The sequence below is a fragment of the Mytilus trossulus genome, chromosome 5 (assembly GCF_036588685.1).
Source record: "Mytilus trossulus isolate FHL-02 chromosome 5, PNRI_Mtr1.1.1.hap1, whole genome shotgun sequence".
In the NCBI taxonomy this organism is placed as follows: Eukaryota; Metazoa; Mollusca; class Bivalvia; order Mytilida; family Mytilidae; genus Mytilus; species Mytilus trossulus.
In genome coordinates, this window is record NC_086377.1 from 59,114,917 (window position 1) to 59,137,893 (window position 22,977).

At 31.5% G+C, this 22,977-nt stretch overlaps 1 protein-coding gene across 1 annotated transcript; it reads right to left on the reverse strand.

The window, feature by feature from the left end:
- Positions 1–4,834: 4,834 nt before the first annotated feature.
- Positions 4,835–21,565, reverse strand: LOC134719757 (adhesive plaque matrix protein 2-like). The gene is made up of 15 exons (XM_063582717.1): positions 21,442–21,565; positions 19,226–19,274; positions 18,334–18,444; positions 16,825–16,932; positions 15,483–15,593; positions 15,084–15,194; positions 14,147–14,257; positions 12,780–12,890; positions 12,171–12,278; positions 10,753–10,863; positions 9,875–9,988; positions 8,004–8,126; positions 7,253–7,378; positions 6,438–6,560; positions 4,835–4,917 (listed from the first exon to the last, which is right to left on the reverse strand). Exons 1-15 carry the CDS (start codon positions 21,526–21,528, stop codon positions 4,889–4,891), a joined length of 1,533 nt encoding a protein of 510 aa, XP_063438787.1. The 5' UTR covers positions 21,529–21,565; the 3' UTR covers positions 4,835–4,888.
- Between the last annotated feature and the right edge of the window lie 1,412 nt (positions 21,566–22,977).

Below are 22,977 nucleotides of genomic sequence, written 5' to 3' on the forward strand. Positions count from 1 at the left end.
TATATATATATTGCCAGTTAAAGGACTTCTTAGTTTTATACATGTAGTGCAATTGAAATATTTCCCCCTTACTACTAATTTTCTTTTCTTATTTTTATAACATATTGTTTTAAAAGGCATATTAAAAAAGCTATAAAATCCTTGTTTTTTTTTAAATACTTTTTTAAGGAAAGACGGTTCCAAAATTCAATGTATGGAAAGAATAAAGAGATTTTTTCCCGCCAAGTTTTCAATGGCTTATATCTTGGTAACAAGCACAGTCCCTTATTTTTGTCGACTTTTTAGTTCCGTTATTCATATACTATTAATTTATAATAATCCTTTCAAACGCAAGCCTTTTTAAAACAGAGGAGCGAACATCCTTAATGATTATTTTTCAATTTAGTCTTGATATCTTCACTCTCATATATATGAGCTATAAATACAAAATCGAATTCGATTCGTACTCCAAATAATTTTAAGACGAGAAGAAACCTGACAACATTTTAATTACATAATCATAACAAAACTGTATTTATTTGTTGCACTTTTTGATATTTATCTTCATCAGGATGGCTCAAATTAAAATAATTATATTGTCAAGGATGCGTAAGTACCTAAACACGCGAACGAGATTAAAAGAATAATCAAATAACTAAATTGCAAACCTAACTCAAAAGATCTGGAACTTTGTTTTTTTTTCAATAATTTTCTATGCGCAGATAATTCATGTACAACCATTCGTTATCCTGAAATACTTGATTACCTAAAAAATTGAGTCAACAATACTCACGGGTCTCATGGACTTCCAACAATGAATTGTATACTCAAGTCTATTCAACTATTGTCAGAGGGCGTTGCCACAAGTCATGCCAGTTTGTGTTGCCTTGATTTGGTTTAATTTCAAAATGCAAATTTTATAATGATTGAAGTATATATGCATGGAAAGATCAATGATGTATATTTTTGAATATTAATCGAACTTTTATCTCATCCGATGATACAAAGGCACGACAACCATGACTTTCATGTTACAATTCGACTTTTCAGAATCTGAAGGGCTATTGGTAATTTCACTGTGCGTACACCAAAATGAATATAACGTTACGTTATTGGTTGAATTGCCATTGTTAAGAACGCTTTAAACCAAACACAACGTTTTGATGTACTTTTTTGCAAATATAACCAAGAATGCATTATATTCTGAACCGTCGAATTGAACAAAGTAATCAAGGAGACGGTAAAACTGTATCGCTATTTAGCAGTCCGGGGGGAATTTAGTTACTTAGACAACTTCCTGTTTGTGTCAAGTGTTGCAAAAGTTCATAAGTATAAAAATTGTATTCACATTTTGTACTTTTTTTGGCTTTTTTAACATTTTTAGATTCTAGCGTCGCTGATGAGTCTTCATGTTTGAACTTATAAAGCAGAGTTGAAAACAATGAATTTGAATGCTAATATAAAAAGTATCTAATCCTAATTTTAAAACAGATATCTTGATTTAGAAATAAAATTTTATCATTTTGATCGATATTATTCAATTTGCAATTAGTATGAGATATATTGTCAAAACAAATGGTAAAGACCAACGACCAAGAATAAAGTTTGTCTAGCTAATATTTTGTTTAGTAAATCATATACCGGTCATTTTTCTTTTTGTTGCATTGAAATTTAAAATGGATAAAACATGACGTAATATGGATCAAACATGCCAATAATACAGGCGGTTACATTTGAAATAATATAAATAGTAACGGCAAAATAAACCTTTAAATGAAAATTCTACACGTCCATTTTTATATGGTCTTGGATGCCTTTTTAAAGGACAGACAGGAAGGCCTTGTTTTATATAATTTATGGTGGTAAAATGAAATAAACACAACCCTGTTACATTTCCAAAGATAAAAAATACGTACATAGGTTATAGTTTAGAAGATGTGCATGATTAAAGATTGTTTTGTGGTGTTCTTTTTATAGACGGAATAACAGTTTAAAAAAAAAGTTTATGTTTTATGAGTCAAATTCATATTGCAGGTCAGAGTATTTGATATCCCCAAAAATACAGTTTCTCATACTGATTTATCCTTTGTTTTGGCAAAAATTTGAGGGTTCCTCAATTATTTTTAAACATAGACCATTGAAATACATGAATCATAATAAAGAAATATAGAACAATAAATAGATCGATTTGTCCATGCGTGTGCAGCCAAAGCGATGTTTTTATTCCCACTATTAAGGATCACGCTAGGTCAACGCTAACATATAAGTATTAATATGATCATACAGGAGCTTTACCTGTTTATGCAGGAAATGCTTACCCTTCCGGATCACCTGATTTCACTCCCAGTTTTTAGTGGAATTCGTGTTGTTTTTTATTTATTATTCATTATTCATAACTGTTGATGTAAATGTCCCTTAGTTATGTGAGTCTTTGTTTACTCCTTGGTTTTGTGAGTTAAGCGATGTTATTCAAGATTACTTTAAGAAACTTATCCTTCATTGAAGTAATTACATTGAACTTGTCAATGAAATATATTTTTACCACAAAGTCACCCCTTTTAGACAATTAGAATATTAAGAAACTCCATTAAAAATTCTAAGCTGGCGGTCGAATACTGTATTTATAAATATTATTGTTTTTTTTCAATAAATCAAACGTATTCACACCATTTATTTTAGTAGTCGTACATACAGAATTGAAAAATAGTATAGACTTCTGATGGAATCGGAAAAACTCGATTAAAACACAAAAGTTATTTAAAAATTGAAATTTCCTGTTTATCAATAAATCATGTATGAAAACCACATAAAATATTCTTGTATAGCTGTTTCTTATATTGAACAGACTTCCTTTATATGTTTTTGAAGACTCATTTCATTATACAAATATTCCGAAACTCTTTTCTTCCTTTTTGAACAGTCTAGTGACTCGAGGCAAGAGTATGATTTCTATTCTTTATAAGTGTTGCCTGTCATTCCATATTCTTAGTACTTAAACAGTCCAATATTCTGTATAGTGTGTTGTATGGTTTATGGTTTTCTACTCTCTATATTTTTGTCCTTTATTATACACTTAATTATTGCTGATTATTCTCTATGCTGTAGACCTGACCAAGACCATCCTATTATTAATCATTGACGCTCGATTCAAAAAATGTTGAAAGGCCAAACAAAGTACGAAGTTGACCAGCATTGAGGACCAAAAATTCCTAAAAGTTTGCCCAAATACAGCTAAAGTAATATATTCCTCCGGTAGAAAAGCATTAGTATTTCATTAATGCAAAGTTTTGTTAATAGTTAATTCATCATTATGAACATATCAATGATAACTGAAGTCAATACATAAAACTACTGTGTTGGTGATACCCTCGGGGAAAGACATATCCACCAGCAGTGGCATCGACCCAGTGGTAGTAAATAAACTCATCATATGTACAAGGATTAAAATTTTATATTTACGCCAGACGCGCGTTTCGTCTACAAAAGATATATACTTTTATGCGTGATAGCTTACTCCTAGTTTTTGGTGGGGTTCGTGTTGTTTATGCTTTAGTTTTCTATGTTGTGCCATATGTACTATTGTTGGTCTGTTTGTCTTTTTTTATTTTTAGCCATGGCGTTGTCAGTTTGTTTTAGATTTATGAGTTTGACTGTCCTTTGGTATCTTTTGTCCCTCTGTTACTCCTTTCAGTAGGACTTTCGATGGTACTGCGATTTCTGAATGCCAAATATGGTTCCAAATTTATATTCTATTCCAAGAACAAATTACTTTAGCTTTGTTTGGCAAAACGTTGTACTTAATTTTGACTTTTAAACTTTTATGACTCGAGCGTCACTGACGAGTCCTTTATAGACGACACAGATTTATATCGTGCAAATAAAAAGTCGAAAATTTTATAGTTTCTTTTTACACATATGCAGAACATAATGACATGAAAAATTCTTATTTTGTTTTCCAGATGTTTTTTTCAGAAATTGTCTCAAGAAACAAACGGAATAAGGCCAATCCAAAATCAATGTATAAGATATATGACTATATTAGGTTTGTTAAAGAAACAAAAGATACCAAAGGGACATCCAAATGCATAGGTAAAATATCAGTAAACAACCCTCTGGCAGCAACAGGAAAAGGTTCAAAAGACACACTGGTGTATTCAAACAAAAGAAAGAATACTAAAACCATAAAATACCTTGTATTGCTTTTGAATTAATATCTGAATTAAAACACTTAATGTGTATCCCTATTACTATACCACATCAATACAACTCTCTTACCGTCACTGTATCTATACAGTTGATGTACATAGTAAACAAGCGTACTCCATTTGATGTTTTTGCTGGCATGTTAATTTGCTTTATAGTGATTTTGGTTGTGACCGTGTTTTTTTACATTTTTTCTGTTGTGTCTGTTTGTTTTGAACACGCATTGTTGTCGATACTGTATTATTTGCACGGTTTTCATTGAAGTAAGAGGTTCGGATTGTTGTTAGACCTGCTTTAATCTACCACTTACATAAAGTAATACCTTTAAAAAGGTATGAATATGACAGTGTATGTCATTTGTCTGATGTGTTTAAACATTTTATTTTGATATTTGGTGGGAGGTTATGCGATTTTCTTTTTCCTTGTTTTTTTTTCATATACAGTGCATGCTATATTTCCTGATATTTATTTCATTTCCCAATACTTTAAAAAATATTTGAATGTATCTTTCCTCCTATACATTTCTAGGAATATGATTGGTTTAAAGTGAACTCGTGGCGACCGTGTATATTCAATATAAGGTTACTAACACACTATGTAACTAGTAGTATCAGTATCATTTGATCATAAGAATGAAGATAACATTTATACATGAATATCAAATATCCTTTAATAATGAAAAACAATTTTAAATTTCTAGGTCAATTTAATATTCGTCATCGTCATATGATGGTGCTGGAAAATAAGAATATATCAATTAATATTAAAATGGAGAAAATATTGCATGTGAAATAAAAATAAAGACATTATATTACTTGATTTATTTGACTTTTCTAGGCGGAGTTTAACCGGTTCTCTTATAAAAGACCGTTAGTTTTCTCGCTTGAATTGTTTTACATTGTCTTATCGGGGCCTTTTATAGCTGACTATATGCGATATGGGCTTTGCTCATTGTTGAAGGCCGTACGGTGACCTATAATTGTTAATGTTTGTGTCAATTTGGTCTTTTGTGGATAGTTGTCTCATTGGCAATCATACCACATCTTCTTTTTTATACAGTCCATTTATGGACAGGTGTTTCAAGATGAACTCAGCAATAAAGTGTTAAGTTATTCATCCTATATCATACACCCAGTTTATTTTTGTATTCATTTGGTGACACTGATAGTTGATTGGAAATCAATAATAATTATAACGGAATTCATCCTTATAACACACATCTTCTAATAGACTGTCCATAAGCAATTTAAAACGTATGGCCTGGTCAGTTGAAAGAACATTGGTAATAACTTGTTCAAATAATAAATAATAACTGTTTTGCATGTGTACATGTTTTTGTTTCTGCAGTGAAAGATTCCTGTTGCTTTCGAATTATCATATTTCCGTAATGTATGCAATACTTATAAAACAAAACAGCACACAGCCATCCATTGTTGTTTTCCATATTTTAAAGGTATCACGTTTGCTAGTACTGATTTCTCGAGCACAACACTTGATACTGACATAATATGTCAGACGTCCACGATATGAGAGAAAGAACCAATATTTGATTTATACTTGACATAAAGACATAATATTTAAATAATTTTATGTGAAATAAGAGCTAGTATTTTTCAACAGACGTAATACAAGTGCACCATATTTGATACGTATTTTTCATAAGAGTACAACATTTGATACGTACGTGACATAAGAGCACAATATTTGTTACGTATTTGTCAAAAGAGCACAATATTTGACACGTACGTGATTTAAGAGCACAACATTTGATACGTATTTGTCAGAAGAGCACAATATGTGATACGTATTTGTCATAATAGAACAATATTTGATACATATTTGTCATAACAGCATAATATTTCAGACGTCCACGATATGAGAGCACGATATGTTTTATGTTCGTGATATTTTAATATGTAAAATAAGACCTAGTATTCTTAACGCACGTGATATTAGTGCACCATATTTGATACGTATTTGTCATGAGAGTACAATATGCGATACGTATTTGTCATAAGAGCAAAATATTTGATACGTATTTGTCATAAGAGTACAACATTTGATACGTATTTGTCATAAGAGCACAATATTTGATACGTATTTGTCATAAGAGCACAATATTTGATATGTACGTGATTCAAGAGCACAATATTGATACGTATTTGTCATAAAAGCACAATATTTGATACGTATTTGTCATAACAGCACAATATTTTATACGTATTTGTCATAAGAGCACAATATTTGATACATACGGGATTTAATAGCACAATATCTGCCACTGTATCCTCTGGCACATTTACACACATATCCGTTTCCTTTAACTGTACACCTTCCTTTATTTTTGCATGGACCTGAAGCACATGGGTTCTTTTTATCTACAAATTATAAAGTTAAACAAATCGTAATATACAAACAGTAATCTTGTGCATTAAAATAACCAACCAAAAATATCAGGATTTTCAATTAATTCGTCACATGCGCATTTCACACATCAATAAAGCTCTAAAGAAAAACACAGGCAGAAGGCCAACGAAAGTACGTAGTTGAATAGCATTGATGTATTTCATAAAAAAAAATGCAAAGTGATTTTTTTTTTTGCGTAAATCGTTATGGGACAATATGTGAAAATAAGATAATTGAACTTAAGAATCGCAAACATATTAAATATTTGCGATCCCTACACGCATTATCTTTACATCTGTAAAAAAATGTTTGAATTTGGTAAAATTTACTCTGGATGATTCACATTTCACGAATTGCAGGAAAAGCTGCGCAAAATCAGTCTCAAATTAAATCTAAGTATAAGTTTGCGACATTACTATTTGACTTTTGTTACTCTAAATACAAACATGATTTTTTAGTGCAATGCTAACGTATTATAAAATGCCATCGCAGCACGGAATATTTATACATGTATAAAATATGTTTCAATTTAGTAAAATGAAATTTGCCTATAAGGTTTAACATTTCACGAATTGCAGGAAAAGCTGCGCAAAATCCGACAAAAATTAAATCCAAGCATAATTTTGCGACATTGCTATATGACTTTTGTTACTCTTATACAAACATGATTTTTTAGTGCAATGCCTGCCGCTGTATCCATATGCGCATTTGCATCTATAAGTTTTCCCATTCCAAAGACACGTTCCTCTGTTTTTGCATGGCTTTGAAACAACACAAGGGTTTGGTTTATCTTCAAAACAGAAATGTAAGTATCAGCTTGTCCTAGTTCAGCATTTATAAGGTTGGTAATGTTTATTTAGAACTGTATATTTAGGAGATAACTGTTCTGTATTGTAAGCTCCGACAGCATCAATCGGGGATTTGATGGTAGCAAATTAAGTTTACTGGCAACGCGTTAGCGGAGACAGTAAACGGGTATATGCGACCATCAAATGCCAAATTGGTGCCGTCGGAGCTTAAAATACAATATTGTTATCTCCATTCTAATGAAACTGACAGAAAACAACGTTAAAACATGTATTTAAAATCTGTTATATGCCGTCTGCGCTTGCGCGCACGTCCCATAGCATCAATTGTCAATTGATGCAATGTAAGAAAGTGACGTTATCCAATTAAAATGAACGTTACAAACGTTGTTGCATTAGAATTTTGTATGTATCATGGTACTGTCTGTTATCAGATAATGACTATAATTAAACATCCTTGGTATCTCTCGTCGTTTCTATAGTATTTGTTTTTATATTTTTATTTATTCTTAATTTTTGCATTTTCTTGTGTAATTTTGTCAGATACAATCAATGCTGTTTACCCTACCCAGATATAGATGATGGAATCCAAATACTTATTTTACTTACAGGTTTTAGTAGTACAATTTCTTCCACCCCATCCGTAAGCACATTTGCAGGTATAAGTTTTTCCATTATAACTACATCTTCCTCCATTTTTGCAAGGTTTTGTGTTACATGGGTTTGGTTTATCTTAAAAACGAAAATTCAACGTTACAATATGATATATATCATATACTAATGAACATTTAGATACATGTAAAGATCAAAAGGAATATATTTGACTCTACATTGAACTTGCATCTGGTCCGTCGATAATTCATGTTACAATTCGCCGTTTCAGAATCTAAAGCATCCTGGGTAATATTTACAAAAGCGTACACCAAAGCGTTTTGATTGGTTTAAAACGTTATAAACAATAGAAATTCAACCAATGACGTAACATTATTTGCACTTTGGGGTACGAACAATACAATTACCCATGATGCTTTAGATTCTGAAACGGCCAATTGCTCAAAGTTATCACGGAGACGTTAAACCCTGTATTGCTATTTAATGCAATTCGAGAAATAACAGTCACCTATACAACTTCCCGTTTGTGTAAAATGTGGAACTAAAAACATTGTGTAATTTACCCTTTTATGAACTAGAGACTTTGTGTAATCTCATTGTTCAAACATCATAATGAAAATTAAAGTTTACGTCATTTGGTGCATTTCAACGTTTTAACAAATCACAACGTTTAAGTGTACGCCTTTGAATATTTTACCCAGAGTGTATTTGATTCTGAAACGGCGAATTTCATAGCTTGTCGAGATTGTAATTATTGTTGATAATTTGTTTATTGTAACAAGAACCGTATAATAATAAGTTATCTTTAAATGTAATATTTGAGTATCCCCTTCGTATCAACCAATCAAAGTCTTGTATTTGAATATGAAATCAGATATGATATTTAATATTCACATGAATGACATTAGTATTACACGGAACATTTACAATTATAACCATTACCCTCATATTAACCAATCAAAATCTGACATTTTAACATGAAGTATGATAATATCTAAACTCACATGAAGGTCTTTAGTATTATACGGAACATTTACATTCATAACCATTACCCTCATATTAACCAATCAAAATTTTGCAATTTTAACATAAAGTATGATAATATCTAATATTCACATGTAGGACCTAAGTATCTCCCGGAACATTTACATTTATAGCTATTTCTTTCACACTAACCAATCAAAATTTGGAATTTTATGATATATTCCAACCTTCACATGTGAGACCTGAGTATTCCCTCGGATCAGCTACATTTATGACTATTTCCCTCGTAATGAATAGTGATAAAATGTAATATTCAAATGTAGGACCCGAGAACATTAACACTTATAACTATTTCCTTCACATCAAACAATCAAAATCTGTCATTTTAACAGAATGGTTGATAATATCTAACCCTATAATGTAGAACCTGAGTATTCCCCAGGCACATTTACATTTATGACTATTTCCTTCACATTAACCAATCAAAATATCTTATTTTAACATGAAGTATAATAATATCATGAATATTTAACCTTTACATGTAGGACCTTTGTATCCTCCTACACATTTACATTTATGACTATTTCCTTCACTTTAACCAATCAAAATATCTTATTTTAACATGAAGCATAATAATATCATGAATATCTGACCTTCACATGTAGGACCTTTGTAACCTCCTACACATTTACATTTATAACTATCTCCTTCAAATTAACCAATCAAAATATTTTATTTTAACATGATGTATAATAATATCATGAATATTTAACTTTCACGTGTAGGACCTTTGTAACCTCCTGCACATTTACATTTATAACTATTTCCCTCACTTTAACCAATCAAAAGCTTGCATTTTGACATAACGTATGATAATATTGTACCTTCACATGTAGGACCTTTGTATCCTCCTAAACATCTACATTTAAACCCATCATCACTGTTGTCAGGTGAACATCTGCCTTTGTTTTGACAAGGATTGGGTTTACATGCATTTTCTGGAAAATGAAAATAACAGGTTTTTTTTAAAACCATGCATCGTAGCGCTTGTATACATTTGCCCTCAGCAGATAATCTCAAAAGCCAAATATTTGAAAGCAAAAGATGTACAACAACAAAAAAGTTGAAGAGCTATATGACTACAAAAATTCAACTAAATTGATAGCTGTACCCCTCGGACGGAGGATGATGAAACCGTATTTTGCAATTATTTTTTTATCTGTAAAATTATTACAGAGAGCGTGTATGAAATCAAATATAGTTATTAGAATCAGAATTAAACATAAAGTATGAGTAAGCATTAATGGAATTAAGATATAAAATAATAAAATATAGCGACAAAAATCAAGCGAAGCGCACATAGTCTCTTTCTCGTTTAACTGTTCTTGTTTAGTTTTAATATTGACATATACATCATTTCGCTATTTCAGAATCTAAGACTATTGGTAATCTTGTTGTTCGTACACCAAAATAAAAAAAAAACGTTACGTCATTATTCCATTACAAGGAATGTTTCAAACCAATCATCAAAACATTTTGATGTACACTTGTGTAAATATTAACCACAATCCATTAGAAATCCTAAACGACAATTTCATAAACATATGTTTATGTGTAAATAGATATCAAAAGTACCAGGATTACAATTTTATACGCCAGATGCGCGTTTCGTCTACATAAGACTCATCAGTGACGCCCATATCAAAATAGTTAAAAAGCCAAATAAATACAAAGTTGAAGAGCATTGAAACTGTTATCTTACCATCACAAGTAGGACCGGAATATCCATTTACGCATTTACATCTATAACCATCACGTCCTTCGGGAAAACAACGACCTCTATTCTGGCATGGATTAGGTTTACATGCATTTTCTATTAAATTATAAATAAAGTTCTTTTCGTTTAAGGGCAAGCTGAAGGACTCATCCGGATGCAGGAGTTTTTCGCGGCATTGATAGCCTTTGGCTGTTGTTTGTTCTATGGTCGAGTTGTTAACTCTTTGACACATTCCCCGTTTCAATTCTCAATTTTATCTACCTCTGGATTGAGTACGATACGACATTTCTCCACTCCAAACAGGTAAAATTTCAATCTTATAACGCGAGGCTTGCCGAGAGAGTTAAATTATTAAAATTCAACCGACAAGACTGGAGAAAATAGTATAAAACTAGATCTTTTAAGAGATGCTTTAATATCGTTGGACGATACGCAGTCTAAACTTACTTCTTCTTTTTTCCATAGATCTGAATACAATCATCAGGCATTGTCATCTCTTTAAATTACATCGCAATAGCAAATGAGAGGAAAGCAAAGCAAACATGTAACGTCGTTGTGTAATGTTTAATAAAAGGCTTAGATGAGAAAAAAACATTAAATGATTGATGTATAGTGAAATTCACAAAACAAAGTAAACAACACTTATAAAAGAGGGAAACATTTAGATTACAATAAAGACTATTATACGCATTTAACTATAGCATAAACTTGTCATCTTATATAAAACGATTGTGTAACAAAAAATAAAGAAAAAAAACTAAAACAAACATGCACTGGCTGTAGTTTACACGCTTGCATTCGGTTCGAGTGTGTGGAATTACAAATAACTGTCATTTAACAAAATTATTTTAGTAGTGAGTGGATATAATAAGGCATTGATAAATTAGTTAGAAAGAAACATTTCTTTCAACATTGATAAACATATGCAAAATGGTTTAGTTAATTTTTGACTTTATTGTTATTGTTTTTTTCTAGTTTAAATTCAAATATCTACTACAATTGGTAATTCAATTTTTACCATATGTTTTCTCATTTATTAAATTTATGCATTACAATACCTTCAAAAGTTTAAATCTTTGACTATAAGGATACAAGCATTTGAATTTTGAAAATTGAGTATTAAATGAGTTATTTACACATACTGCACACGATTACATATACTGCATATGATTACATATACTGCATATGATTACACAAACTGCACATGATTACACATACTGTGTATGATTACATATACTGCGCATGCTTACACATACTGCATATGATTATATATACTGCATATGATTACACATACTGCATATGATTATAAATACTGCGCATGATTACACATACTGCTCATGATTACATATACTGCACATGATTAAACAAACTGCACATGATTACACATTACTTTTTTATCTTACCTCCACATGTAGGTCCAGAATAACCTCCTTTACAGTTACACTTGTAGCTACTGCCTTTGTTGACACACATGCCACTGTTCTTGCATGGATTTGGTTTACAGACATTAACTATATATAAGAATATTTGGTATGAATGACAATGAAACAAAAAACGTCCAAGTCACATATCATTTACTACATAAATAAAAATATTTTGGTATGAGTGATAAAACAGACAATAAATATCCAAGTCATATGGCTTTGGGTTACAAACATTTTTTATATAAATGAGAAAATGTACGTGGTATTACTACTTAAAATGTCAGAATCTTTTGATGGATTTCACCTCCCTTATATCGATCTGTATGGGGTCAGTGGTGAACCGACTAACACATATTTTGCATACGGGACTTTTCTTGTTAAGTTTATATATAAATATAAATATAAGCAACGATATACAAAAACATTAATCGAAAACGTCACTAATAATAGTAAACGTGACGTCATAAATTCTATATGAAATCTACTAACACAATTTGAACCCATTGGATGTCATCGCGTGACGGTGTTCAACCAATTATGACGTCACTATTTATTCGAGGTGCGATAAAACACATTATTACACCTTACCTTTACATGTTGGACCTGAGTATCCTCCTTTACATCGACATTTATAACCACCGCTTCCATCAGAAGAACATGCCCCGCCGTTTTTACATGGATTAGGGGCACAGACATATCCTATAAAAAAGAAAAACACTTATTTATATAAAATTAGTTTTGTGGTAGTGATGCATGCATAACTGGGGACGTTTATGCAGTCAATTCGGCCGGTCTTGTTCCTTTTGAAATGGGTGTGATTATTTCAGTGACTGTCTTTGTTGCCTGTGACATTGATACATTTGTGAACGCACAGTGTATTATGTTGTCATCAGCTCATTCGTTAGTGGTTCGAAATTGATAATTCGCAGTTTCGTTGATTTAGCAGGTATATGAAAGATAACTAAGTATTCATATCAATATATGTATGAACATGGTTGACACCACTGCTTTTTAAGAGAGGCAAAAGAAACCAGCGGCACAGTGAAAATCTTAAGTCGAAAATTAACTGACTATAATTATAAAGATTATAAAGGCAAACTGACAGACAGAAAAAACATAGTGAATTAAAAACTGGAAGTGACCTCAGGTAATCTTGAAGAGTAAAGGTGTAATACCACCAAATCTTGATACGCCACATCCGAAAGTCGGTTTGAAAAAAATATTCCCTTGAGTTTGAAAGTTGTAGAAAATTAACCCGGCATTTCAATGCACTTACATTTTTCTGAGTCATAAACATGTATGATGGGTGTCTAAAAGTATCATTGTTTTTTTATTTGATGGTCTTATAAAATATTTTGGAAAGTTAAGGTTACATAGTTACCAAAGCAGGTAACCAGTAAATATCAGTGTAAAAATTGGGTTGTTTACTTCCAGTGATGGTTACGTTCTTATATGCAATGAAATGTAGTGTGAACTTAATTCATGCAAAGTATTTCTTTGGTTGAAAAAGAGGTAAGTACTGTACAATATTTTTTTTTAAATGCCAATTTAACAAAGACTAATAGGGGAATATTAATGGTGGTATTACACCTAAACAGAATCTTCTCCAGTCGGGGCGTGTATCTTCTTGCTCATTTTTGTTCAGTCCCGGTGATGAGTCTTATGTCACATTCCGGTCAACCAACTCTTGATGACGTCCGTTATATTTACGAAAAGATTATTTCAACTTCAGCACGTGAAACTAGTGACTGTTTAGCTCTCTTATGAGTTACATAGCTTTTTCATGAAAGTCATTAATATCCACTAGTATGAGATATAACCTCCTAAAAGATATAAAGAGGGACGAAAGATACCAAAGGGACAATCAAACTCATAAATCTAAAACAAACTGACAACGCCATGGCTAAAAATGAAAAATACAAAAAAAAAATAGTATACATGACACAACAACGTACTCTCGCATTCTGGACCAAAATACCCTTTACGACATTCGCATGAGTAATCTCCAAATTTGTCAGCTGAGCATTTTCCTCCATTGCTACAGGGGTTTGGTTTACAGGCGTTTTCTGTAAAAAAAAAAAAGAAGAACATAACGCTTTTAATGGGAAAATATCAGATTAACAATTTTGACTATAACGAAATCATGTTTCAAACCAGTCGCATTTTTTGGTCTTAATAAAAGAATCACACTTATTTCTATAACAAACACACTTATGTATCAAAACGTTATAATTTTGGTTTTCATTATGTGCAAAAGGCTTCTGTAACAACAAACTCTGATGATAGTGTAAAAGGGTAACGAGCTTCGGGAAATCCGACTGATATATAAAAAGAATGCCTGAGACTAGAGATATATAAATGCGCAATCTAATTTTTTTTCTAGACGATATTGAGTGCGCATCTTATTGTTTATAAGATCGATTTAAAGATTTGTGATATTGGTGGAAGAAAAATTATGGTCATATCATGATTATTAACATGGTTACCGTATTACGTCGATAATAATTTTTTGGGGTTTTTAAAAAGTATTTTTATATATATATTATTTTTTGGAATAATTTTGGAATAACTAAAAAAGTTTGCAAATCATGCAATTCTTCTACATGAAATAGTGTATGAAATAAAATCTGGATTTCTCGATTGACACAATTTGATTTAAGTTATTTCCCTTCGACAGCATGTTAACGGTATAAGTGTGTACATTTTTTCACAAATCAGTCAAATTCAACTTGTTACAAAGAATAGTTTCTCAGACTTATATGTGTCTCTCGTGTTTCAGTTCGGTTTGTTCAATTATAAAACGAGTGTTTCCTTATTCAAAATGGCGGCCGATGATTATAATCTTAATTCAAATTGCGTCATTTAAAACCTAGTTATAGGTCAATGTCCTACCTTGACATGTAGGTCCTGAGTATCCTCCGACACATCTACATTTGTATCCTGTCTTGCCATCGGCAGAGCATCTCCCGTTGTTCTTACATGGATTTGGTTTGCAAGCATGTACTTATGATAAGAAAAGAAAAACTGTTCAGATCATCAAATTAAATTCTATTAAATGTTTACATTAACTTCTAGGACCATATTATCCTCAACCACATCTACATTTATAACTATTTCACTCGCATAAACCAATCAAAATCTTGCATTTTATTATAAAAGTATGATATTATATAACCTTCACATCGGGGACCAGTGTATCCTTCACTACATCTACATTAATTCATAAATATTTCCCTCGCAATAACCAGTCAAAATCTTGCATTTGCACATAAAAGTATGATAGCATCTTACCTTCACATCGGGGACCAGTGTATCCTCCACCACATCTACATTTATATCCTGTCTTACCCCATGGGGCGCACTTTCCTTTGTTCTTACAAGGATTAGGGCTACATACATTTCCTAACAATAGAAAGAAAAAAGTGTATCCAATGCATTAAAGAACTGTGTCCATATTTTGTAGTCACTCAAAGACAGAGAGGTTAAGTTGACAATAAATGTGATTCACTTTGAAAAAAAGGGGCGACATACATTTTCTATAAATAGAAGAAAAAACAAAAAAGGAAAGACCGTAGTGTAGCAAATGCATTAAAGAAAAATGTTTATATATTTTAAGTCACTAAAAATAGAGAATTAATGTTGACATTGAATGTTTTGGGTTTTTTTTTTGGTTTTATTAAAAACACAAGTTTGGTTTCCTATAATTTATGTTTGTGTCATATTTGAGTCACATTTGATGAAAGTACACAGAATGTAAACATTAGAAATATACCGCGCCCAATTTAGAATAAAGCACACACACTTATAATGAATAATTAAAAAAGTATACATAGTTTATATGTGCAAGGCTTCACGCAATGATTTTTAAGGAAAATTAGAGAAACTAACAAAGGAACCTAATATTCGGTTGTGGTTTGTGGATGTGGTTCATAAATGGTACTGTTTTTGTATAAATTAGACCGTTGGTTTTCTTGTTTTATTATTTTTACACTAGTCATTTGTGAGGCTCGTTATAGCTTGTTGTTCGTTGTGAGCCAAGTTTAAGTATTGAAGACCGTACTGTGACCTTTACTGTTTTACTTTAACAAGTTGAGACATGGAGTGAGAGTTGCCGCATTGACACTCATACAACATCTTCTCATATGTTCTTCAACTTTGTATTTATTTGGCTTTTTAACTATTTTGATCTGAGCGTCACTGATGAGTCTTATGTAGACGAAACGCGCGTCTGGCGTATAAAATTATAATCCTGGTACTTTTGATAACTATAAATGAAGTTGTATAGTAAACTGGCATTAGCTAGAGGGTTGAGATCTCCTAGACATTTTTAACCCCACCGCATTTTTGCGCCTGTCCCAAGTCAGGAGCATCTGGCCTTTTTTAGTCTTGTATCATTTCTAGTTAAGTTTCCTGTGTATAATTTGGAGTTTAGTATGGAGTTCATTATCACTGATTTAGTTTATATATTTGTTTAGGGGCCAGGTGAAGGACGCCTCCGGGTCGGGAATTTCTCGCTGCATTGAAGACTTATTGGTGACCTTCTGTTGTTTTCTATTCTATGGTTGGATTGTTGTATCTTTGACACATTCCCTATTTCCATTCTCAATTTTATTCATTTAAATTGAATACTTACTTTCGCAAAGTCTTCCAACGTTTCCATTTTTACACACACATTTAAATGTTTTACCAACAGGTATACATTGACTTTTATTTTTACATGGGTTTGGTTTACATGCGTTTTCTGGAAAAAATAAATGATATTCAAAATGTAATACTATAATTCATGAATCGGATATGGGTTTTACGTCTATAATAACATCACTTAAATGAATACGACGTCAAAAGTTACTATATCAACTAGATTGTTTTATAAAAATCCTACGTAAAATATTACTAAACATCAACTAGAATGTTTCATAAAAATCCTAACTGTTGATAAACTGGCATAGATGACGAGTCATTCTTAAACTAAATTGTATTACTAGTAACAGATTACATCACGTCTCTCCAGCAACAAGATTTTCTGAAGTCAACGCTTGTATGCATATTACAAATATAGCATTCAATTCTTACTAAACATCAATTATGAATTCGTCAATGTGAACGAGGCTATTTACCGGATTTGTTATAACATGAGCAACACGACAGGTGCCACATGTGGAGCAGGATCTGATTACTCTTTCCGGAGCACCTGAGATCACCCCTAGTTTTTGGTGTGGTTCTAGTTGCTTATTCTCTAGTTTTTGGTGTGGTTCTAGTTGCTTATTCTCTAGTTTCCTATGTTGTTTCTATTGTACTATTGTTTGTCTGCTTGTCTTTTTTTCATTTTTAGCCATGGCGTTGTCAGTTTATTTTAGATTTATGAGTTTGACTGGCCCTCTAGTATCTTTCGTCTCTCTTTTACTAGTAATCCACAATGATAATCAGAAGTTCTTTCGGAAAATAAAGTTTGTTTATGTCTTAGAAATATTTTCTTTTTTTTTTAAGTCACTTATTTTTCAAGTCACTAAAAATAGAGAATTAATGTTGACATTGAATGTTTTTGGGTTTTGTTTTTGGTTATATTAAAAAACACAAGTTTGGTTTCCTATAATTTATTTTTGTGTCATATTTGAGTCACATTTGATGAAAGTACACAGAATGTAAACATTAGAAATATACCGCGCCCAATTTAGAATAAAACACGCACACTTATAATGAATAATTAAAAAAGTATACATAGTTTATATGTGCAAGGCTTCACGCAATGATTTTTAAGGAAAATTAGAGAAACTAACAAAGGAACCTAATATTCGGTTGTGGTTTGTGGATGTGATTCATAAATGGTACTGTTTTTGTATAAATTAGACCGTTGGTTTTCTAGTTTTATTATTTTTACACTAGTCATTTGTGAGGCTCGTTACAGCTTGTTGTATCAACATAAGATATTTGGATCAGTCATAATGGAAATCTGAAATGAAATATAGTAAAACCTGACTAAACCGAATCCTGTATAAACCGAATACCTGTATAAACCAAACATGTTCGTAAGCAAATCATGTGCGTTGTGAATATGATAAAACCGAAAATCGGCCACAAACCGAACAAATTTTTTAGTTCCGAAAAGGTTTGGTTGAAACAGGTTTTACTGTACATAACATACTTAGATTGCAATTGTATCCATAGTATCCTCCTTTGCAGATACATTTGTAGGAGCCACCGTCGGGTTTACAGACTCCATTGTATTTACAAGGCTTCTTTAAACAGGGGTTCACTAAAAAAAAAATAATAGGTTACATGTATAGTAAAACCAGTTTTATATGACTCCTTAAGGAATGCAATGTGGTCGTATAAGCCATGAGCCACCATTGGGTTTACATACTCCATTGTATTTACATGGCTTCTAAAAATAAGGGTTTGCTGAAGTACAATAATAGGTTGTATGTATAGTAAATACATATGACCTAATTTGACTGTACTTGTTACTCTGATGTTCTTGTCTTCTTCAAACCCCTTATATATACTAGTAATTCATATTGTACCTATTTGCATGGCTTCCATAATCATGGATATACGGAATTATACATAAACTCATCATAAATACAGGATTGCAATTTTGTATTTTTGGTAGACACGCATTTCGTCTACGAAAGACTCGTCAGTGACGCTTGAATCAAAAACAGTTATTTGTTTATACTATAATGCGTACTTCCCAGGAGATTGTTTTATCGCTAAACGATTTGGTTGATGCTTGATTGTTAACCAGACTTGCGTTTATCTTTATGAAATACTCAATTAATATAATAGGTATACTGTTTTACTGGAATTTGTTGCGACTGTCATACAAGTGAGAGGTTTAGCTTGCTATAAAACCAGGTTCAATCCACCATTTTCTACATTAGAAAATGCCTGTATCAAGTCAGGAATATGACAATTGTTATCCATTCGTTTGATGTGTTTGGACTTTTGATTTTGCCTTTTGATTTTCCTTTTTGAATATTCCTCGAAGTTCGGTATTTTTGTGTTTTCTTTTTAAGTTTATGAATGGTACCAACCTGGTCTATATCTCGATTGTGAAGGCTTCCATACCGGTGGTTTGTAGTCCTGTTAAAGAATAATAAATAAACACGTTATAGATATAAGGGAAAACATTTTGTGTGAAAGACACCTTTTTCGAAAAAAAAAAGACGCCATGTTCGTCTTCAGAACAAGCATCAGTGACATTCGATTGAAGAAAATAAAAAGCCAAAATAATGTAGTTAGTGACCAAAATTTTGTTGTACTAACAATTTATATTCTTAAACTGACAATTTTATTAAGAGGATAGACCTTATTTATTTTATAATATCTTTGCATATTTTGTTTCATAGCAGCGGTGTTTGTAAATTTTCGTTTACATTAATGTTTTGCCTTGCATTACTTTAAATAGTGCATCTTGGTTACATTTATTGATAAAATATATTTTAAATGCTGGGCAAACAAATATAGAAATAAAAAACGCTACAATTTGTTGAAAAAAAACCCCGATTAAGCATTTTTTATTTAAATGAAAAACATTCATTCCTAGATTCATATAAATGTTACTATCATAGTTATAGTTACAGCCGCTTTCATTTGGTGTGAAGTCAAAGGAATATCTTTGGTTAGCTTGATTGTTAGCTGTACCGTGAAGTCTTTATTAAGTTAGGTATACTACTCTCCTGTTGAACATATAGATAGATTAGTTATCTGCTGGACTTGTCTATGCTTAAAGTAGGATAGTTTACATGAACTAACAAGCTAGCTATCCAAAGATTTTGCCTTTGGCTTCACACTCAATGAAATCGGCTGTAACCATCTAAAATTGCAAAACATGGTATACTGCACCTGACAAACAAATATAAGTGTTCGCAAATCTCAATTACAAATAAAAAAAGAAGATGTGGTATGATTGTCAAAGAGACAACTATCCACAAAAGACCAAAATGACACAAACATTAACAACTATAGCTTACCGTACGGCCTACAACAATGAGCAAAGTCAATACCGCATAGTCAGCTATAAAAGGCCCCGATAAGACCGTGAATTATTTCATTCATCTAGTACATTAAAAATTTCGCCGATCCTTTTCTTTCCAGAGTATGAAGATATAAAGTTGAAAATGTTATCGTTGAAAGTCCTATAAATCCTTGTTATGTTTTCATCGTTTTTGTAAGAAAAAAGTGTCAATGTTAAAATTATGATGGATTCATTTCTCCGAACAATTTTAAAACAGAGTTGATTAACTCGTCATAGATACTAAGATTAATATGTTTTTATTTACGCAATACGCGCGTTTCGTCCGCAAAAGACTCATCATTGACTTGATTTAAAAAAAGGTTGAAAGGCTAAATAAAGTACGAAATGGAAGAGCATTGAGGATCATAATTCAGAAACATTTTGCAAACTACAGCTCAGGTGACCTATACCTTTTTATATTATTTTATTGATCCGGTGTCAAAAGAAATATTCTTAAAACCACTGTTTTAAACAAACTATTTGCTTCTTTATTTCTTATATTATTTCCTTTCTGTTTTGGCTTTATCTTTGAAATACTTTAATAATGAAATTTGCAACAACAAATGCAGAACACATTTAAAAGAATTATCCTACTTTCTGAGGTATCCCCATTGTATACAAATTGATGGCACTAACCTTAATAATAAACTCAATACTCAATTAAAAAGGAAACATCCGTTATGAATACTATCCCTTATCAAATTGATAAAATTATACTACAGAGCATGATTGCTAATGAGCAAACTCTCAATTAGCCCAAAAAGTTAAATTGTTTATAAGATAAGATAAGATAAGCTAGATTTATTTTATTAAAGTTTCACCATCCATTACAATATCAATATATATGTACACATAAAGTCATAAGAACTTAACATTAAAGTAAAAGGATGCCAGCCGAAAAAAGACTTATGAGACACTATCATTAAAACAAACATATAATACATATATAAAAGGACAACTTTGTTTCATTTAAAAAGTATTTCGTAAATATTATTTTTTTTATAAAAAACATATATTATTTCTAGATGATATGTTTTTGACGATAAAACATATGATAAAGAGAACTAGCTAAAAAGGGAACCATATTCTCATTACACATAAAATAACGAAGTTTTTCAATACTTGTATCGCATAAATACTCAAAATCAACATTTAAAAGACAGGTTTTGGCATATAATTCATGTCTGATATCAGTGTAAAAGCAGCAATTAAAAAGAAAGTGTTTATACATACATCCTCATCATCATCGTTATAATCACGTGGATTAGTTCCTAGGCAAAGCTGGGTACAGGTAAGCAAAAGAAAGAAAGAAAACAACATGATGCTTCTGTGACCGTCTGATTAATGCAGTTCAACAACTGTATATCTTTCTTTATATAGTATACCACTGTGTAAGGACTGAATAGCCAGCCAAGGTCGATAAAACTTCCATCATCATCATAGTATAGCACTTAAAGCATCAGTTGATTACCCATAACATAAAAAATATGAAATTAAACATTCTTTTAACGGATTATTTTAATTGATGCATAAACAAACAATACTACTTTTATATAATAAGGTTGTTTTTGTTCATTATTGGTTCATTTACCTGATGTTTTACATCACTAAGTTATGTATGTTTTCTTCTAATATATCGGTGGAGGTTTATTAATCAACGGATTACACATAGGATTAGCAATTGGGGCAAAATTAACTTTAGAAGAAACGTCTAAGATGGTGTCAGCTTGTCATCTTATTTACTCTCGAGACGGGAACAAGACATCTAACTTTTGTGTTGTCAGCAAAACTACAAATTGTATACACCCGCATATATCGTGTAAACAGCAAGAGGTAAATGAACTAGGTATATAGGATCTGGATGGGGGATCTTTATTTCTATATTTGCAATTTTTATTCTCTTACTATCTTTTTTTGGGGGGTGGGTTTTTGTATTCTCTTTACTTTATAGTTTAGTTACTTATCATCTTTTGTTCATTATTTGTTAGCATGTGTGCTCTCTTTTCTTTATTTTTGGGTCCTATATCAGCTTTTATGTATACCCCATTCAGGTCCTCGTGTATGACTCAGTAGTAATTGTGATCCTAACTCAATGCTATGACTTTTTTTTCATTTAATAACTTAAGCATCGGCATATTTAACTGAGAAGAAAAAATTATATTATAAAAAATTAGATCAACATGCATGCGACCGAAGCGCTTTTCTGGATTTACGTTCATCAGGAACACTACGAGCAGCATTCGTCTAAACTTGGCCGATTCCGTACCCTCATCAATGGAGAGTAATGAGAACGATGTAACCAAAAGGAACCTATAAATAAAACTAGATCGTCAATGACAACCTTGGCTTATGAAGTTAATATATTTGTTTCTAAACAATATCTAAAAAAAACAATCGGACACTCTTTTTAAAAAGTTCATCGGAATGTAAGATCTTATTGATAAATATTCCGTATCAAAGAATAATACACGATGGTCTTAACGAATAGATTTTGGGTACTGATGTTGTTTATCATCTTAAACATACAACGTGTTACAGTATTCTTTTATTTGTCTTTATGATTATAACTTTTATTGAGTCTTTGGTGTGGCTCTGCTTCTAATAGATCCCGTCATGTGTGTAAAAAGTAAAATCACAAAAATACTGAACTAGGGGGAAATCAATTCGATTTATCCATAATCAAATGGCAAAATCAAATAACAAAACGCATCAAAAACGAATGAACAAGAACTGTCATATTCCTGACTTGATACAGGCATTTTCAAATTT

Bases quoted from the DNA above. Each gene is read 5' to 3' on its own strand.
- LOC134719757 (XM_063582717.1), bottom strand. From the start codon at position 21,528: ATGTTGTTTTCTTTCTTTCTTTTGCTTACCTGTACCCAGCTTTGCCTA. The intron at 18,445-19,225 runs GTTGGTACCATT...TTTTTTTTTTAG, and splicing joins ACAATCGAGATATAGACCAG to TGAACCCCTGTTTAAAGAAG. The intron at 7,379-8,003 runs GTAAGTAAAATA...TCTGTTTTGAAG, and splicing joins AAATTGTACTACTAAAACCT to ATAAACCAAACCCTTGTGTT.